Source organism: Oryzias latipes, chromosome 17 (assembly GCF_053564925.1).
Source record: "Oryzias latipes strain Hd-rR chromosome 17, Olatipes_Hd-rR_3.1".
NCBI classification, from domain to species: domain Eukaryota; kingdom Metazoa; phylum Chordata; class Actinopteri; order Beloniformes; family Adrianichthyidae; genus Oryzias; species Oryzias latipes.
Genome location: NC_136253.1, coordinates 30,959,435 through 30,980,354, shown reverse-complemented (window position 1 = coordinate 30,980,354; position 20,920 = coordinate 30,959,435). Strand labels below are relative to the sequence as shown.

The 20,920-nt window shown below is 43.6% G+C and overlaps 1 protein-coding gene across 3 annotated transcripts in view; it reads right to left on the bottom strand.

Annotated features, from left to right (window-relative positions):
- Window positions 1-20,920, bottom strand: part of LOC101166746 (phosphatase and actin regulator 1) — a 50,600-nt gene that overhangs the window by 12,940 nt on the left and 16,740 nt on the right. For all 3 annotated transcript variants that reach the window (XM_078934000.1, XM_078934001.1, XM_078933999.1), the window contains 4 exons: window positions 18,088-18,252; window positions 6,847-6,927; window positions 2,700-2,903; window positions 2,016-2,337 (listed from right to left, as the gene is read on the bottom strand). In XM_078934000.1, coding sequence (XP_078790126.1) covers window positions 2,016-2,337; window positions 2,700-2,903; window positions 6,847-6,927; window positions 18,088-18,252 — 772 coding nt within the window. The remainder of the gene's footprint in view (window positions 1-2,015; window positions 2,338-2,699; window positions 2,904-6,846; window positions 6,928-18,087; window positions 18,253-20,920) is intronic.

The following is a 20,920-nucleotide window of genomic DNA, read 5'->3' as shown; positions in this document are numbered from 1 at the left end:
GCCCACACACACAAACACACATTTACTTCAAAATTAGGCCATGCTGCCCTGTGAGGCAGTGTGCCGATTTAGACCTGTACAACAGTGCAACAGAGCTGGCAGGATGCGACCTAAAAAGCAACCAGGATATATTTGAAAGTAACTTGCTGCAAAGTCAATGCCTCTACAGAGGCTAATCCATGCCAACATACAAATCTGAAATACATTTTTTCTTCGTGATTTATATTAATAAGAATGCATGTTGCTTAAGTTTTCCTGTCATCCAAGTGAAGTCTTGAAGTTGAGTCATGGCATCTGGACTGTTATCTTCTTGAAACGTAAACAAGGATCTGCAATCTTTAATGCTGAAAGAGCCATTTCATAGAGCCTAAAACCTCTACATGGTTTCAGGTCATTAAGAGTCCTTTGTCCTCAGCTGGAGGTTGGGGAGCCAGTGGCTCCCTCCCCAAACTGGTCATCTCTTTCAGCTGTTAACAACCCAGGTGAAACTGGTTCAGTTTGTTTGAGTTTCAGAACAGTGCCGTAGATGGATGGAAGAATAAACCTGAGACCACCATTCCTATTAAGAGAAGGTTTATCATTCTTGACAAAGATGGCTTCTTTCACTCCTCGCGCAAACCATCCTCTCTTTCTGGCTAGAATTCGGACTTCACTGTCCTCGAACGAGTGGTTTGTGGCGGAGGTGCACTGCAGACTCAGGTCCACTTGGGTTGGCTCTGCGATGTTGGTAAGGCCGCTTGTGTAGAGTTTGTTTGGTTTCTCCTATATACTGTTCATTGCAGCTGTCTGTCATCTCAAATGATCACTGCATAGTCTAGAAAGGCTATGGTGTTCTACTTTGTGTCTTCCCTGGTAAACTTGATGTTTTTGTCGACTGCATTGATATGACCCGTGAAAGCCTCCACTTCCTGGATTTTGACCTTGACCCAAGTATCGTCCACATATCTGAACCAGTGGCCTGTAGTAGTACCTGGGAACGAGTCCAGGGCTCTTCTCTCGACTTCTTCCATGTACAAGTTGGCCACAATGGGCAAGATTAACAGCTGAAAGAGATGACCAGTTTGGAGAGGGAGTCACTGGCTCCCCAAACCCCAGCTGAGGACAAAGGACTCTTAACGACCTGAAACCATGTAGGCTAAGTTGACAATACCATCCAGTTTCAGGTCTGACTCCTCCCCCATGAGCACATATATACCAGCTTTTTTACCAGTTAGTTCAGAACTGACTCTTGGATAAGAGGTGAAACGTCTTCTAACTTAAAAAACTAAGTCCAGATGACAGCCCCTAAAACTACTACTATGATGGAATCAACCTGGATGAATGAGTCTTCATAGGCATAAAAAGTCTATGAGCTTCCACATTCAAAACTCTCGGGTTCTTGTGTAGGTACGCAAGTTTTTCACTGTTTTCAGGCTCTACGTAAAAAAACGTGCCAGTTTTGCCAGTTAAACCAGGTTAAACTTTGACCAATAAGGGGCAGGTTTGGTAGGGATGTATGGATTTGGTTAATCTGGCCTACATTGCCAAGAGCCTGATGATGTTTGTTTTTCAAATAAAGATAAACCAAGGCCATTCTTCTGACATAATCCGCCATTGCAAGGATGCTAGCAAGGAACCAAACCGCTTGCCATTTTGTGTCCAAATTGCGAGTTTTGTACCGCTAAGACATTTCACACCAAGCCTCTGCCAACTGTAGGTGGGGGACATGCACTAGTAAACAAAACACAAAGAAAAAAGGAAAAAAAGAGAAGCCCCTCCCTGCCAGTCCAGTGTGAACCCCATGGGCTAAACAGGCATCAACCTCTCATCAAATGCCCGGTTTGTACGAAGCTTCAGAAAAAATTTAGTTGAGAATAAAAGATGCAAAAAAGCCAGCCTTTACATAATATTTGTGATATTTTACTGATTTAGGTTTCATTATAATCTAGCTAAAATCCACACTGGTAGATGGATCCATAATCCACCTAAACTCTGCAAAATTAGATATAATGATTCAAACCCTGGTGGCTACTAACCTTTCAAACCTCTGCAAGGAGAGGGCCAGGGTTTTATTGAGCTCCTCGATGATGCGGCTAGGAGCGTGGAGGCTGCCGTACTGAAGCTGGAGTGGGTGACCATGGCTCTGGTGGAGGCTGGAGAGCCCAGCGAGATGGGAGGGCAGCAAGTTGCTGAGGTGAGGAGGCACGCCCTTTGGAGGGCCACACTTTGGCGGGTACGTGCTCAAGGGGTTGGGAGAGTCAAGGCCAGGAGGAACGCAGATCATCACTTTCTTGGGAGGCAGAGGTGGAGAGTGCTTTCCCCCAGGCATGCAGGGCAACTTCACTGGCTGCCGTGAATCTTCAGAAAACACAACAAAAAAAATATGCATTCACAGATTCTAAAGCCTGTACTGCTGCAGTACAGCTGTAAATTAGACGTCAGTGTAAATGGCTGGGAATTAGACTCCAGTAATGCTACTTCCGTTCTGCTGACAGATTGAGAATGACAGAGAGAACCAAGCCACTATAGTCACAGGGGACTTTAATGAGACTCCAGTAATCCCATTAAGATGTGTAGCAGTAGAGGTATATTTTACAGGAGACACAATCCCAGCTCATCAGCAGTTTTTCCACACTCAGTGAGACATAAAAATTTACATAATAAATCAGTGTAAAGTGAAAACTTTATTCCCACTGGAGGCAGGAAAACTTGCCACTGACCTGTGCTGTGGTTTGGGATCCTTGAGAAAGGCTTTGGAGGGAGAGCAGGGGGCTGTTTCTGATACAAGGGTGGTTTCATAGGGGTTTCTTGATGGTCACCTGGAAAGGTGACCGATTTTTTCGTAGGCAAGACCATTGAGGATTTTAAAGACGATTCCCGAGAGCAGATCCCTGTATCCACTGGGGATCTGAATTCCACACTCGCTATAAAGAAAGAGCGAAAGGGAAAAGCGTCAACAATAAAATATTATGTATAGGACCGTTTAACTGCCTCCCCAATATTTTATCTTTATCATTAATTTAACATTTGGTTCTCCATGCCTCTGTTTCGTGCAGTGCGATTCATGTATTGTCCCTCTTTCCGACTCCCCTCCGGGGGAGTGGGAGTGATTCTAGATTCCAGTTGGCTTGTCCATGCTCCTGTGCTTGGCCGTGGACCTCGCCTCTGGCTCGTCTCTGCACCTGTACTTGATTGTTGACCTTGCCTCTGGCTCATCTCTGCCCCTGCTCCTGTACTTGGCTGTGGACCTCGCCTCTGGCTCGTCTCTGCTCCTGTACTTGGCCGTGGACCCTGCCTCTGGCTCGTCTCTGCTTCTGCTCGTACACTTGGCCGTTGACCTCGCCTCTGGCTTGTCTCTGCTCCTGTACTTGATTGTTGACCTCGCCTCTGGCTCGTCTCTGCCCCTGCTCTTGTACTAGGCTGTGAACCTCGCCTCTGGCTAATCTCTGCCCCTGCTCCTGTACTTGGCTGTGGACCCTGCCTCTGGCTCGTCTCTGCTCCTGTACTTGGCCATGGACCCTGCCTCTGGCTCGTCTCTGCACCTGTACTTGATTGTTGACCTCGCCTCTGGCTCATCTCTGCCCCTGCTCTTGTACTAGGCCGTGAACCTTGCCTCTGGCTCGTCTCTGCCTCTGCTCCTGTCCTTGGCCATTGACCCTGCCTCTGGCTCGTCACTGCTCCTGCTCCTGTACTTGGCCATGGACCCTGCCTCTGGCTCGTCTCTGCTCCTGTACTCGATTGTTGACCTCGCCTGTGGCTCATCTCTGCCCCTGCTCTTGTACTAGGCTGTGAACCTCGCCTCTGGCTCATCTCTGCCTCTGCTCCTGTACTTGGACGTTGACCCTGACTCTGGCTCGTCTCTGCTCCTGCTCCTGTACTTGGCCATGGACCCTGCCTCTGGCTCGTCTCTGCTCCTGTACTCGATTGTTGACCTCGCCTCTGGCTCATCTCTGCCTCTGCTCCTGTACTTGGCCGTTGACCCTGCCTCTGGCTCGTCTCTGCCCACGCTCTTGTACTTGGCCGTTGACCCTGTTTCTGGCTCGTCTCTGCCCCTGCTCTTGTACTAGGCTGTGAACCTCGCCTCTGGCTCATCTTTGCCCCTGCTCTTGTACTAGGCTGTGAACCTCGCCTCTGGCTCATCTTTGCTCCTGTACTTGGCCGTTGACCCTGCCTCTGGCTCGTCTCTTCTCCTGTACTTGATTGTTGACCCTGCCACTGGCTCGTCTCTGTTCCTGCTCCTGTACTTGGCCATGGACCCTGCCTCTGGCTCGTCTCTGTTCCTGCTCCTGTACTTGGCCATGGACCCTGCCTCTGGCTCTTCTCTGCTCCTGTACTTGATTGTTGACCCTGCCTCTGGCTCGTCTCTGCTTCTGCTCCTGTACTTGGCCTTTGACCCTGCCTCTGGCTCATCTCTGCCCCTCCTCCTGTACTTGGCCATTGAGCATGCCTCTGGGATGTCTCTGCCCCTGCTCCTGTACTTGGCCGTTGACCCTGCCTCTGGCTCATCTCTGCCCCTGCTCCTGTACTTGGCCGTGGACCTAGCCTCTGGCTCGTCTCTGCCCCTGCTCCTGTACTTGGCTGTGGACCTAGCCTCTGGCCCTTCTCTGCCCCTGCTCCTGTACTCGGCTGTTGAGGCTGCCTCTGGCTCGTCTCTGCTCCTGTTCGTACACTTGGCTGTGGACCTCGCCTCTGGCTCTTCGCTGCTTCTGCTCGTACACTTGGCTGTGGACCTCGCCTCTGGCTCTTCTCTGCTTCTGCTCGTACACTTGGCTGTGGACTTCGCCTCTGGCTCGTCTCTGCTCCTGTTCGTACACTTGGCTGTAGACCCTGCCTCTGGCTTGTCTCGGCCCCTGCTGCTGTACTTGGCCATTGACCTCTCCTCTGGCTCGTCTCTGCTCCTGCTCGTACACTTGGCTGTGGACCCTGCCTCTGGCTTGTCTCACGCCCCCAGCCGTCCTCCAACTCCATCTGGATGAAGCCCATCTGCTGGACTATTTAAACATGTAGTTGTAGAGTTAGATAAGCTAATTCTTCTCTAAGATTTCTGGTACATCGCCTGTCCGTCCTGGAAAGGATCCCTCCTTCATGTGGACACCCCTAAAATTTCTTATTTTTTTTTCCTGGAATCTTTTTTTCCTTAAAGAGGAAAGGAAAGGTCTAAGGCCAGGGATGCACAGTTAAGCTTAGTCTGTTTAGTTTAGCGATTACCTATTGAATTCTATGACTTCATGTTCTTTATGATTTCACGTTTAACATATAAAATAACAGTATGAAGACCATTGAGATGACAATTGTTGTAATATTGGGCTATATAAATAAAAATAATAATATTAAAATAAAAAAAAATAGATTGATTTGATATTGAAATTATTAGCTCACAGTAGACCCTAGAACTGCAGACTTCAAGCACTTTAGGATAACCATTTATCTGTTGCAAAATGGAGTCATTTGATTTGGTGATTTACTTTCCTACGATTGACTTTATACCTTGATTTTTGTGTCATGGTTTCATTTCAGTTCAAAAAATTATTTTTTTTAATTTGTTAATAATCAAGTAAATCAAGGAACACCCCTCAGCTGGTTTATACTAAGCCTAGTGTAATGGAATAAACAAGGTGAAAAAAGTGTTTTTAACATGTTCTTATGGTATTTTTCTGATAATAGAGGACACGTATAAGGAAAATAAAGATCAAAAATTCAATTTCTGAGTATTTCTTTCTTCCAACAGTTGTGAATCAGGAGCTGACGAAAAACAGCAGTTTAAAAAAACCTTATAGTTGAGACAAAGGAACGGCGGACCACAAGCTCCCAGCTCCGCTCCATTGCAATACATCTACTCGTAGACGACTAGATCCTGGTACGACGTTAGTTTCCCTCATCTGAGCTGGCATTTTTGTTGCACCAGTAAAGTTAGGTTGGGGGTGCAAGGGGCTGTGAGTTAGCAGGAGAGCGTGTAAACAGATGGGTGACAGGCAAGCTTGATCCAAGCCAACGGCCACACCCACAACTCAGAGGCAAATTTCAAATGAACTACTGCCGCTCTGCTGAAACTATGTCCTAGAAAACAACATAGGTTTTTACATTTTTGGCTTAAAACTGCAAAATCATAATTAAAAGACCACTGGGACCACTTAGAAAATAAATCAAAGATGATAGGAACGGGACTAAAAATGTAGCACTTTCACATATGCAAATATATGCAGTAGAGATGCAACAATTCCTTTTCCCCACAATTCGGTTCAATAGTGTAACAAAGTTCAGTTTTAAGCCTAGAATTGTGGCATCCCTATTTTTCCAAAAGTTAAGTTCTTGAAAAAAGAAAAACAGCTTTTTTTTGTTTAAATTACTGTTCTTTAAATATATGTGGTAAAAAATTTGCAACAAGATCTTAAAATAAATAATGAGGAATATTCTGGAGGGCGGATCATAAATCAAGTTCAATTCCTGAGACCGCAGAACTTGATTTGACTAATAATCTTGCATAATAGATTATAAAAAAGAGCCACACGCTTCCTTATCCTTTGCTTTACATCTTAAAATGAGTCAGGGAATTTTTTTTCTTTCGTACCCAGAGGCATGAAGTGGTTTGCTTTCAGAATCAAAAATACTTTGCTGCGGCTTTGAATGTGGCATGTCAAATTAACATCAGAGACACTATACATTCCCTGTAATGAAAGATCCTATCTGTGCATGCCCTGTGTCAAACCTTCAAGAGCGCACATCAGACTTCTGATTAATGAGGAGATGAACGAGGGACTTTCCAATTTTAAGACTTAATACACCAAAACTATCTCTTCTTGAAGTTTCCACTTACATTTAAGGCGGTTTCCTATTCTGCTAAAAATCACAGCCATTAAATTAGCTCACCTTTTTCAAAGATTTCCTTCAGAACCCCCCGCTTGATGAGTTCATCTCGGCTCTGCCGCAGGGACATCTTTCTTTCCAAGGCTGAGGGTAACAAAAGCAACAAAAGATGCGTTTGCAATTTATCCAGAAAAAAAAAATCTAATAATAAACATCAAAGCTAGTCAGCAGTTTAACCTGGATTTAAGAAGCTCCAGATGAGGTTTGCAAAAAAAAGAATCAATTATGCAGACAGTGCTTCAGACTTCAGCATTCATTTTTTTGCTGATCTCTTAAGGGTAAAGAAAAACAGAGGAGTTTACAGTATCATGAGTTTTGACCAACTCAACCGGATGCTTCTTCCTATCCCTCTGTTTCCATGCTTATTCAGTGTGAGAGGCTTCATTTACCATTCATCAAATCTGTATTGACACTTATAGGAGCCATATTTAAAATACAGCTAAAAGACAGTTGCCATTTTAGAAATAACTTGATTAAGTTCTTGGTGACTTTTTGTATTACTTGTAATTTTATGTTTGTTTTTGGCAAGCCTTGCACAGGGACTACAGTTGAAAATGAGCCTTGCAGCTAAAACTGGCACATTAACACGCATGTTCATTAATGTGCACAGCCCCTGCACAAGAAACAATAGATAAAATTGAATAATTAAGAAAAAATAGCTTAAAATAGTAAAGTAAACTTGAACTGATCCAACTACTGAGAAATATGTATTTTTTTTACCATAGCTATATTTAAAAAAAGAAATTCATAAAATAATGTTTAATATTAATAACAGCCAATATTTATTTATAAACTTATAATTATCAGCTATAATTAAATACAAGTCCATGTCTTTAATAGCTGGGTTTGATTTTCTTGAATTATTTTGTCAATTTACTTAGGTTTTCTTTGTCAAGACTCAATTACATTAAAATCAATTACATTAAGCTTTTTTTTTATTCAGTTTACTGTAATACATTTGTGTAATCAATTAACTTTATTAATAAATAAAATTAATAAACTCCATAAACTTGTGTGGCATCTTGACTTTACACATACATTTACACAACTAAAATGAACTGATATAAAATCCATTATGCTGAATTTATTTAAAATTAATGAGCTCCACAAAATACTCCAGAGGAAAAAATAAAAATACACATTTTAGAAATCAATCAGGAGTTCAGTTTATTAACTCGTAGATGGTATGAAATCCAAGTGTATAATTAGATGCTACTTGGGGAGCCAGCCCCATTCAAAAGTACTTTTTCTTTTCCTTCAAAGATGGGACAAAATTAACATGAGGTCATGTATATCCATGGGGCAGTAAACAGAGGTATCATAGAGTTGGCACAGAATTAGCACAGCATGATTTCTGACTGACCGTGAAAGCAGATGAATTATTCAATTATTTCCCTCAAAGCACAACATGAATAATTATTAAAAATCAAGATCGTAATTTCACGGATGCCTTTAGGTTTATGATGACCACACAAATCTTGGATCTGGAACATAATTTAGAATCTAACGATATTAAGAAAGTTGCAAAACCTCTTAGCTGGTGCGGTGTGGGGAGGGCTAGGGTCAAAGGTCAGTGATAGACTGGCAGGGCTGGAACGTGTTCAGGGATTATGTTTCAGCGAAAATGAAAAGCAATTACTCAGAGCTTTATGACATAACTGTTATGCCATGGGACGTGGACACTTATGCAACACCATTAACTGAAAAGCTTTAATGAGAATATTATGTCTTCAGATTTGACAAATGCTTTCCTGAACCAAAAGAGGCAAATGTTTGGAATGAGGAGGCACATGTCATTTACAGGCGGCACATGAGGATCATAGAAAGTTCGGGACGCCGTTTGACCAATGCATCATTTTAGAAAAAGAAATGAGGGAGTATTTTATCCTCATTGAAAAGGTTCTCACTGTACCCTCCTGAGTATCAGGAAATTACAGTTATATGTACAAGGTCCCACAGTTTAATTGGTTTTAGATACTTTAGCACTAAGACAACAATTTAGAAATGTCCTCTAAAAAAAATCTATCCAAGATGGCTACCGTACTTTGGCCCAAAGGGGGTCATGGTCCAACACTCCAGTCAACCAAATTAAGATGAGAAGTGGACGCTCATTGGGGAAACTGCGCCGAGAGCATAATAAATAAAACTGGTAGATCTACGCTCATCCTATGTATATTTGACAACGCTGCAGTTTAATTTTTTTCTGAATCAACAGGAAATAAAAATTCCACAGTGAAGTGACCCAGATACTAAAAATTCATCGTACGAACCCCGAGGCTGAGCAGCTCAAAGTGGAGGCTTTCAAACTTTCTCACAAACAAACTCTATTGATTCACTTATTTTGATTTTGATAATGAGGAGATTGAACTTTAACAGCCATATAAGATTGACTAAGCTGAAGACCTCGACACCAAATATCAAAAACCACATTTCTCCTTTCAAAACAGTAGAAAGAGGAGCAAGAAATCCCAAATCTGCTCCCCTGATCAGCACTGTGCTTAAAAGCTGCTGCGTGTGAAGAGATCTGCTGATAAAAGCTAAAAATAGATGTAAAGATAGCATCAAGATGCTAAAATATATCCTCCCCCCGATTGATTTCTTCCAGATACAATCTAAAAATTCACTAGGTGCATTAAAGACAGCGTGATAAGATGCACACAATTATCAGGTTCTTCAGTCCAACTCTCTTGAGGTGAAGAGTGCAGTCCATCAGATCTGGAATTCCTCTGCTTCATATCACCCCTTCTTATCCAGGACAACATCTGCCTACCCATTAGCTCGCCTTCCTACCATCAGTATTTAGATTTCACAGACAACCACAGAGGCAGAACAAAATTCACATCAGAGACTGAGCAGGCAGCGTATAGCTGCTGGAACAAAGGATCTGAGGAGGACAGAGCCAAAGAGACTGAAAGTGTTAAATCACCTGGATGGTCTAAAAGCAGATATAGCTCTACTGCAGGAGACCCATTTATCAGATTCTTTGAATCACCTTATGTGCTGCTTACAATTTCCAGTTATATACTCTGCCAGTTACAACTCCAAACAAAGAGGAGTTGCTGTTTTAATTAATAAAAATCTTAATTTTACTCATAAGGATACAGTTACTGACCCAGAAGGCAGATTTGTAATCATTAATATATCCATTCAGAATAAGGACTATTGTATAGTGAGTATTTATGGTCCCAATGTTGACGACTCTTCCTTCTTTCACAGATTCTTCACCTCACTCTCAGTTCACTCTGACTCCACAATCATTATAGGAGGAGACTTCAACCTTGTTTTGGACCCTGAACTTGACAGACTCAGCACAGCAGCAAACCAGCGTACATGGCGGTCTGCAAGTATTCTAAAGCAGTACATGAATGATCTGGGTCTCTGCGACGCGTGGCGCTCATGTCACCCAAACACTAAAGGGTTCACCTTTTTTTCTCCAGTTCACTATTCACACTCCCGTTTAGACTATTTATTAATCAGTAACTCTCTTTTAAAAAATATTCAAAGCTCCAATATCCATCCAATTATTATCAGTGATCATGCACCAGTCTCTGTAAACATTTCTAGGGAAAAATCCACACCCTCTGGTACAACCTGGAGGTTTAATACGTCTCTGTTAAAGGACCAGGAATTTCTTGAATTCTTTAAAAAAGAGTGGGCAACCTTCTTAGACTTCAACAATACTCCAGACATCCCACCGTGCGTTCTTTGGGAAACAGCAAAGGCAGTCATGAGAGGGAAAATCATTTCTTATTCAACGCACAAAAAACGCAAAGAGAAAGCAGATTTATTAGAATTAGAAAATAAAATCAAAACCCTGGAGACGGCTTATGCTGCTTCTGCACAGAAACACATTCTGGGAGATCTGAAAAATTTAAAGCTGCAGTTAAATGACATCATTAATAAACAAACACAATTTCAAATACAAAGGCTACGACTTGAAAGATTTGAAAACTCTAATAAATCTGGCAAATTTCTGGCTAATCAGCTTAAAATTAACAGAGAAAAATCATCAATCACCTCTATTATGGACCAAACAGGAAATGTCACCCATGACCCGGTCAAAATTAATAACGAATTTGAAAACTTTTATAAAAACCTGTACACACCGCAGATCAATCCGTCAGAGCAAAGTATTGACTCATTTCTTAATAATGTAAACCTACCCAGGCTAAATGAGGATCAAATCACAAACTTAGATTCTCCGCTCTCGCCGTCTGAACTTCATGAAGCTCTGTTACTAATGCCTAATGGTAAAGCACCAGGGCCTGACGGCTTTCCTGCTGAGTTTTATAAAGAATTCTGGGAACAACTGGCACCAACATTTTATAAAACTGTCACATCTATTAATGAGAGCCAATCAATGCCACATAACATGAACTCAGCCAACATAATTCTTCTTCTAAAACCAGACAAAGATCCCACTAGTCCTTCAAGCTATCGCCCCATTTCTTTAATCAATGCAGATGTAAAAATTATCTGCAAAGCACTAGCACAGAGAATAGAAAAAATCACTCCTCACATAATCCACTTCGACCAGACTGGATTCATCAAAGGCAGACACTCGGATGATAATGTCCGTAGACTAGTTAATATAATAGACTTTGCCACCATTAAAAACCAGGAAATGACGGTACTATCGCTGGATGCTGAAAAAGCCTTTGACAGAGTTAATTGGAAGTTCCTTATTGCTGCACTCCATAAGTTTGGTTTTGGAGAAGCATTCATCAATTGGATCAAAATATTATATCACAACCCCAATGCATCAGTTAGAACTAATAAACAGACTTCAAACAGGTTTTTTCTTGGAAGAGGAACCAGACAGGGCTGCCCACTCTCTCCTTCTCTTTTTGCTATATTCATTGAGCCTTTAGCTGCAGCAATAAGACAGAATGAGAGCATTATAGGAATAAAAACCAAACACAGCCATCATAAAATTAGTCTTTATGCGGATGACATATTACTGTTTTTAAGGAATTTACATTCTGTAAATGAAACAGCAATGATCATAAATGAATTCTCCTCCATATCAGACTATTCCATTAATTGGAATAAGTCTGTTTTATTACCACTCAACAGGAATATGGAACAAAGACTCACAATTCCAGTTAAAACAGGAAATATCAAATATCTGGGTATCTACTTTTCCCCCAAACTATCAGAACTGGTGCAGCTAAACCACACCCCATTACTGAAAAGCATACAGGACGATCTAACACGCTGGACCAACCTGCCTCTGTCCCTTATGGGCAAGGTAGCCACGGTTAAAATGAAAATCTTACCCAAAGTTAATTATCTCTTCTCAATGATTCCCACACAACCGCCATTAAAATGGTTCAAAACATTAGACTCATCCATATCAAGCTTTCTATGGAACAACAAACCTGCAAGAATTAGTCTAAAAACTTTAAAATCTGCAAAAAGCTGTGGAGGATTAGAACTACCTAATTTCCACAAATACTTTCTTGCAAATAGATTACAATATATCTTAAAATGGTTAAAAAATAATCCAGAAACCAACTCATGGTTAGACTTGGAACAGGTGTTATGTGGAAAGATCAACCTGTCACAGCTACCATTTATTAGCCAAATAGTTAAAAAACAGGATTGTTTCAAAAGCATTAATATAAATGCCACCTTAACAGCCTGGTGGGAATTTCTCAAAATATCAAAATCATCAATTCAACCGTGCAAAATGACACCCATCTGGAACAACCCGGACATCCTTATTAACAAAAAAATGATTCACTTCCCAGCTTGGCAAGCAGGGGGCATAAAACAACTAGAGCACGTAATTATTGATAGAAGATTCATAACCCCCCAGGAACTTCAAGACAAACATGGAATAAATAACTTCTTGGAATATCAGCAACTTAAATCAAGTATTACTAAAAAGTATAAAATTAAAGACGACGATTTAAAGCTACCAGATGTAGTTACCACTCTGATTAATTTTTCAATGAATAGAACTCTCTCCAAAATATACAAACTTTTATGCAATTTAGATAACAATATTGCCCTTCCAACAAAAAAATGGGATGCAGATTTGAGCATCAGCACAGATGAAAGCTTCTGGTCAGAACTTTGTCTAAACACCTTTAAACTGACAAAAAGTTCAAATCTGCAGCTAATCCATCTCAAAACTCTTCACAGAATTTACTACACTGGACAGAGGATGTTCAAGATGGGTCTCAGTAACTCAGACATTTGCGAGCACTGTGATAATAATCTACCCGACAGCTACATGCACGCACTGTGGTTCTGCACTCCTGTCAGGGCTCTCTGGCAGCAGGTATGTGCCGATTTATCAGTCTGGCTTAAGGTTTCAATCACTGCCTCACCGTCACTTTGTGTGCTTGGTGACATGAGTGCCATCGATATAGAAGAAGGATTAGCATCTATCATTTTCATAACTCTTTGTATTGCCAAAAAAACTATTTTAATAAATTGGAAAAACAAGAAAAATATAAACATAAGTCAACACAGAAATCTGCTGTTTGATCATATCAGCTTGGAAAAAATGTCAGCCCAAAGCTCAAGTAACTTTGAAAGAATTCAGTCTCTCTGGTCTCCTGTGGTTGACTCCATGACTTAGGGGGTGGAGGGCTTGGTCGTCGCTGCTCCTTGCCCTTCTGCCGTGGTTTGGGGTGGGGGTCGTGGCTTCCGGTGCCTGGCGGGGGCGGTGGGGGGCTCCGTTGGTCGGGGGGTCGGGTCCGGTGCCTGGGTGGGGCGGGCTGGGGCGCTGCGTGGTCCTCTGGGCTTGGGTGTGGGGGTGCGTGGTGGGGGGGTGGGGTGGTGGTCTGGCTTGGCTTGGGGGGGTGGTCCCTTTGCCTGTGCTGGGGGGGGTTGGCGGGGGGCCCTGCTCGGGTGGGGGGGGCCCAGCGGCGCCGGATGGGCTGCCCATCTGCACCTGGGGCTGGGATCGGCCCTTCCCTGGCTCTGGGACGGGACGGGACAACCCTCTCGGGGCCCCCGGTCGCTCTGGGTATCACCCGCTTCGGCTGCGGGGTCTGGGGTGGGGTGGGGTGGGGGGCTTGTCGGCCCTGTCCTGTGGGGGGGCGTTCTGGGGGGGAGGGGGGGCCCATTATTAGTACGGGTCGGGGGGGCTAGCGGGTCGGGGTCTCCGCTGAGGCAATCAGTGGTTGCCTCGGCCGGTTGGCCTCCTCGGTCCCGTCGAGGCCTGACCAGAGCTCTTCTAGGGCCGGCGTCTGGGGGTGGGGGCCTGGGCTTGCTCCGGGGGGGGGCGACGCTTTCTGGCTCCTCTCTCTCTGTGTGGGGTGGGTGGTGCCGGGCCTGGGGTGTCGGCGCCTCCGGGGGTGGGCCCCTGGGCTGGGTGGCCCTGGCCCCTTTGCTGGGGGTGGGCTGGGGGACGGCTGTTTGACCACCGGGGGACAGTCTACCAGCTGTCCCCAACTTACCCCCTTCCTTATATAACCTCATATTAGGGTGAGGGGGTGGGGGGTTTAGCCTGCGATGCGCCTTGGGGGGGGGCTACTTGGGAGTGGCCCCCCTCCTATGGTTGCCGTATGGAGTGGGCCCCCCCTCTTTCGGTTTTATTTGCACCTTAGACACGTAGGGTCCTTGGTAGGGGGGGTGCTTGGACATCACTGCAAGCAAGCAGCAGATGTCCTCCTGGCACCCTACCCGCCAATTTTAACCGCACCTTAGACATTTAGGGCCCCTTGGTGTGGAGGGTGAGGGGACATCACTGTGAGTAATCAGGAGATGTCCCCTTAGTGCCCTACTCGCCAATTTTAACTGCACCCCCCTTAGTACACACACCCCTCCCCCTTCAATATATACATTCAAACATAAACACACACACATGCACACAAACACCCTCTCAAACACCCATACACGCACACACATTTTACAAGGAAGGTGGGACCTGGGTCCATCTGTCCCCTACCCCGTCCCTGGTGGGGGGTGCGGGCCTCTTGGCGATGGCGGCCGTGTCCCTTGGGTGCCGGCTCCCTGGGCCCGGCGGTGCTCTCTCCGCGCGGTGGGGGGGTTCATATTACACCTGAGCCGGGGGTGTTCGTGTCCCTGGGGGGTGGGTCCTGGTCCTCGCCCCTGGGCGCTGGGCCCCGCCAAACTTCCAACATGGCCGAGCCTGGTCGGGCCATATTTATAACATCCCTTATGGGCCGCCCTTTTTTCCCCGGGGTTCCCCCCTCCTGGGCGGGGGCGGCGGGCCCCTGCCTTGCTCCTACCTGGACCAACCGTGGGCCGGGTGGGTGGCTGCCTGGAGTGCGGAGCGGGTCTCCCTTGGGGGGTCCTGGCTCGTACCTGGGGTCGGGGCGGGGGGATGCCCGGAACTCCTGGGTGGTGGTGGGGTGCTCGTCTGGGGCTGTGGGCGTCCCTCTCCGGTGGGGCCCTGCGTTGGGCTCTTCCGGCGCGGCGGGGGGCTGCTTTCCTGGCTGGGCTGGGGCGGCGCTCTCTTTCCCTCTGCGCCTCCCTGCTCTCTGGCTCTGGGGGCCTCGCGGCGGTCCTGCTGGCCCTGGCCTGGGTGGCGGTCTTGGTCGCCCGGGGGGCGGTTGTTCCCTGCCTGTTCCCGTGTGGCGCTGGGGGAATTCCGGCTGCCGCTGCTGCTGCGGCGGGGGTATGGGTGTGGGGGTGGCTGGGCGCTCCTCCTCCTTCTTTTCACATTCCACCATCCATTTTAGAAGAACATAAACACTCACCTGAGCACAGGTGTTAGCTCACCTTTGCACTAATAGTTTGCATGATTGAATGAATGAAAGATTTCACACTAGTTGGTTTAAAGGCATAGGTATGCGTTCGTGAACACTATCTGTTTTGTGTGCATGTTGACATGTGGACATTTCTGCGGCTAGCAGGTGTGTTGATAATATTTGAGTGTGTGTGAACAGGCCCCGCCCTTTTTGTACTACATTTGAACCGTACCGTAACGATAAACAACCAGTAAACCTGTCTGCTCTATGCTGCTTCATGGTCTTACCCCCCTTCCCCTCCTATTATCACCCTCCTACCCCCCCCTCTCTCTAACGTCCCTCTCTCTTGTTCCCCTCTTTCCTTTTCCGTCCGGTCCAACACCAAAGATTTTCAAACATGATTGAAATTAATAAAGTTTGGCCTCAATTACAAAAGGGGTTTATTCAGACATACCTTTGGTTTGTCTGAAGATGAATAACCCCTCTTGTTAGAATAAAATATGTCCGGCATCCGGCGTAAAACATTGCCAAAATTTACCATGCGACTCGTTCGCTGTGGCGACCCCTGATGGGAGAAGCCGAAAGTGGAAGTTAGAATAAAATATGTCCAACACAAGAGGCCCTCAGCTCTCATCTGTTTGCCTAGCTGTTGGACAGGACAAGTTAAAAAAAAAAAAAAAAAAAAAAAAAAACTTTCTCACAAACAAACTCTATTGATTCACTTATTTTGATTTTGATAATGAGGAGATTGAACTTTAACAGCCATATAAGATTGACTAAGCTGAAGACCTCGACACCAAATATCAAAAACCACATTTCTCCTTTCAAAACAGTAGAAAGAGGAGCAAGAAATCCCAAATCTGCTCCCCTGATCAGCACTGTGCTTAAAAGCTGCTGCGTGTGAAGAGATCTGCTGATAAAAGCTAAAAATAGATGTAAAGATAGCATCAAGATGCTAAAATATATCCTCCCCCCGATTGATTTCTTCCAGATACAATCTAAAAATTCACTAGGTGCATTAAAGACAGCGTGATAAGATGCACACAATTATCAGGTTCTTCAGTCCAACTCTCTTGAGGTGAAGAGTGCAGTCCATCAGATCTGGAATTCCTCTGCTTCATATCACCCCTTCTTATCCAGGACAACATCTGCCTACCCATTAGCTCGCCTTCCTACCATCAGTATTTAGATTTCACAGACAACCACAGAGGCAGAACAAAATTCACATCAGAGACTGAGCAGGCAGCGTATAGCTGCTGGAACAAAGGATCTGAGGAGGACAAAGATCTTTGAATGAGATAACAGCCATAGAACCAAAAAGGCTTTAGATATAACTGTCGAGGAGCTCCAGGGAGCTGCGATTTAGCTGCAGTTCTCCGAGGGTCCGTCCCTGCGAGATACATACCCTGTTGTTTTCATCAGAGCGTTGAATCTCCCCAGAAATGCTGTTGACTTAACTGCAGAGCAATCTGCACTGCTTCCTGCCAAAGAAATTATCTACGCTGGCTTTGGTTTCTGCTGAGCTGAGAGTTACATCCAACTTATCCGAGGCGTGATCTTGATGACTTTTAATTTGTTTTAATATAAAAAAAACTTCAGCCACAGGTGCCCGGTGCACCGGAGGCGTTTGTGAGATAACCTTTCACCCCAAAACAAAAACTACAGGCCATCCATAGATGAAAGCAAGTTTTAGAAGTGGCAACAAAATATATATATATTTAATGCATCATTAAAAAATTGAATTAAGCAAACAAATCAAGTGGAATCAAATGAAAACAGCCAATTCCCTCGGTTCTGCAGCGAGTCATTACCAGAATAAAAGGCATCTTTTGTTGCTCAACTCTTGATTGTCTTTCATCACAAAAGGGTAGATCACCGGCCATAAACCGCATGACAATACAGCAACTCCATGATTGCTTCAACAACACTCCAATGCCTCACAAAGTTGTCAAGAGTCAAGCACTTAAGGTGAGAAGTGACAGCTTTTTCATATCTGACGGAAAAATTCAGTTATTGTAAGAAACAAAACAAACTAAAACCCTACAGACATTCATCAAAAGTGAAAGACAGCAACTACTGCGATCAAACTGAACCCAGTTCTTACAGTCTACATTCTCACATCAGACAGACACTGAATCATTCTGCAATCTCCATCGAAGAAATGTTAATTTGATATTACTAAACCAGAACATCCTGTCCTGTTTGAGCTGCATTCAGGTCCCTAAGTAATTGCTCATCCTCTACATAGACCGGCATTCTGCTTCCAGGCTGAGACATACAGTCTGACAAACTGCCTCCTCCCATCCAGCCGGCTGACAGTAGAATTCAGGATGTGTCAGCCAAGGAAAATAAACAGAGCCACATCTGAGGAGACCATGTCCTTCACTCTCCCCTGACAACCATTGGCTGCCGGATCAAAGGAACCCTTTGAAGCCCTCGAAACTCCACCGCTGCCATTTTCTATTAGAATGAAGCAAGCATTCAACTCCAATAAAAAGACACAGATTAGCCAGAATGCCTGCATGTGTATTCTTCCCTTCACCCCAATGCAAAAAGTATAAATGTTATGTACCAGCAGATGTCTGCTTGAACTTCTCACTCTTCTTCTTCCTCCACTTCCAGGGCTTGAGGAGTCTTCCCAGCGATGCAAACTTGCTGCGTTGACTGATGGGCGGAGTGTGGGCACCGGAGACGAAGGATTCAGAGCGCATGGCTGCCAGCCTATCTACTTCCTCAGCTGCAAAGGAAACAAAGGAAATAAAATTAAATGAAGCGGAGCCTCTTTAAAAAGTAAACATGCAGAGGTGGGGATCTGCAGCAAAACATTTTGACTGTCAAAACATCAAATCTGTGCCAAGTGGCCTCCTGATTTCTGTTGTAACTCATTGAGGCTGAACCAACAGCATAAACAAGCCTGCATGTCACATATCATTATGCAGAATAAACAGAGTTAAAGAGTCTGATGCTGCTTCGTGCTGAGCAGTCGGCATTACTCGCCAAAAAACACACTAAACAGACTGATAAGCACCTCATTAAAGGAAAATCTCAACTCCTCATGAAATATTCACAAAGCCCTCCCCCTTTGACTTTAAAGTACTGTCTGACATCAAAAGCAAAGAATGTAAAGGCTTTTGCTATTACATGGACGAGCTGAGGCAAATGCAAAATGCTACAAATGGGTCAAATTGCTCGTATAAAATAAACATGGATGAAACAAAACTCACAAAGATGGCCCACATTACAAAAATAGAAGAATCTTGTGGAGTTGTAAATAAACGGTGAACTTTACTCAAAGAGACTGGATGATATAAAAACACAGAAATATAAATTTCTCAAATGACAATTGTTTAAAACAACTGATACAAAAAAGTATCCTGAACAATGTATTTTTCTTTCATTTTGTTATTTTTAGACAGCTTTTACAAAAGGACATAAGACCATTTTTATCATAATCAATAGCAGTGTTTAAATCCAAAATGTCAACAAAAAGAAAAATAGGTTTGACAAAAAGAGCTTTTTATTCTGAAGGAGAAATTCTTAGGAGAATCGTTCTGGATAGAAAAAAAAATGACCTAAAAGCACAAAAGTGATGATTCTCCTTATTAAATACAACAAATAAGCAAGAAAATAACCAAAACTGAACACTAAATGGATATAATTGTAATAGAGGACCTTGAGCCCTGACACTTGCAGGACCATTGTCAGAGTCAATAAATGGGAATGAAACGTTTCAAACAATAGGCTGTCAGTTAAAGCAAAAACCTACATTTCTACCTTAAGCATCATCCCTTTGCTAAGCTCTCCCAGGAAACCAGACTGCAGGATGAGTATTGTGACGGTTAAGCAGGGCAGATCTCTGCAGATCAATGCTCTAATAATGCATGAAAGCTCAGTCTTAGCATCCTGACCAAAAAATAAAATAAAAAAAGTACTTAACAGCTGAGGTTAACTGAATGAAAATGAGTTGAAAATTGATAGACTGTTAGAGGACAGAAAAAATAGGAATCAACTCCAGTAACGTTCTGCACAGAAATATTGTTGTATATTTTGTGACTGAACTGGTCATGACAGAAACTTAAATTTCTTATTTTATCTCAGCAGTTGCTGCTTTCTGTATCTTCCTAAACTGGTGGAAAATTTACCTTTGAAGGCAAAATGGCTGCAGTTGTGACGGTGATGGATTCAACCTTAATGTTTCTTGCTTTTCTGGAGACAAATTTATGTTTCTGTGATTAATAAAATGTTCGCTATTCTCCTTACTAACGTGACATTTGCCATTCAACAAATTTAGATGGTTTTGGCACTCTTATGCAAGTTTAGCATATTAGTTCTCATAATTATTATCTAAAGTTCTGCAAATTTAAATGTTCAATAACTGCCGTTTCCAATATTTTATATAAGAAAAAAGATGAAAAACACAGGTGTGTGGGATGAGATTAAAGTTAATGGAAAACAAAAATAACCGCTTACTTTAGTCATTTGCTGAGGGTGATAGAATTAAAATCAATAACTGGGGTGCCAAATTGTTTTGAATGAAACATTTTAAAATAAATACCAAATCTTAAAACTTTGTGCACCTAAATATCATGCTTTGATGGTCAGATTTCCAAATTTAAAAGATGATCTATCCCTTAATTTTGTGGTTAGCTTTGTTGACATTGTCTCCTGTGTATGAACAATCTTTCTAGATGTGAAATCTTTTTTGTGTGTGTGTGTGTGTGGGGGGGGGGGGGGGGGCAGAATGTGATAATTTACTGTTGTTTTCTTCATTGAGTCTGTTTACATGAGGACCAAAAACCTAATTATCTGACTTTTGAGAGTCCAGGTTTTAGGTGATCATCTAAACGGCACAAATCAAATTGTGAGCTGCAGCTGTGATTTAGAGAAAGGGGGGGGGCAAGTTTGGGTCTCCCTGTGTAGGACCCAGGCCTTGATGAAATACAGGGCTGTGTCACGAAGGGCATCCGGCACAAAATCTCATGGGGTCACACAATCTCTGCCAAAGCACCTGTGCGAATTAGTAGCCGATTTGCTGTTGCGACCCCACACAATAATCTGATTTTTTTTTTTTTGCAATTTGAATACAATTCTATGCATTAATATCATTTATTTAATTTTACATCCATAAAGGACAGCGTTTGAGTCCCAAGTTTCCAGCTGATCACGAACCTTTAAAGAAATCCAATTATGCTGCATGTAAACCAGTCAGAGTTTTAAATAGTCCGATTTCTGCTTCAGATCTATCTGATCATTGAGGTTTTCAGGTTCCACATAATCAAGCTCTTTGTTGCGCTCATCATCCTGTTGCTGCTGTTAATTAGAAACACTTGTTTGCATAGCAAGATGGCCGAGTGATGATGTAATGACATACTGCATGCACATTCGTGGCATTTGTGGGCTAAGTC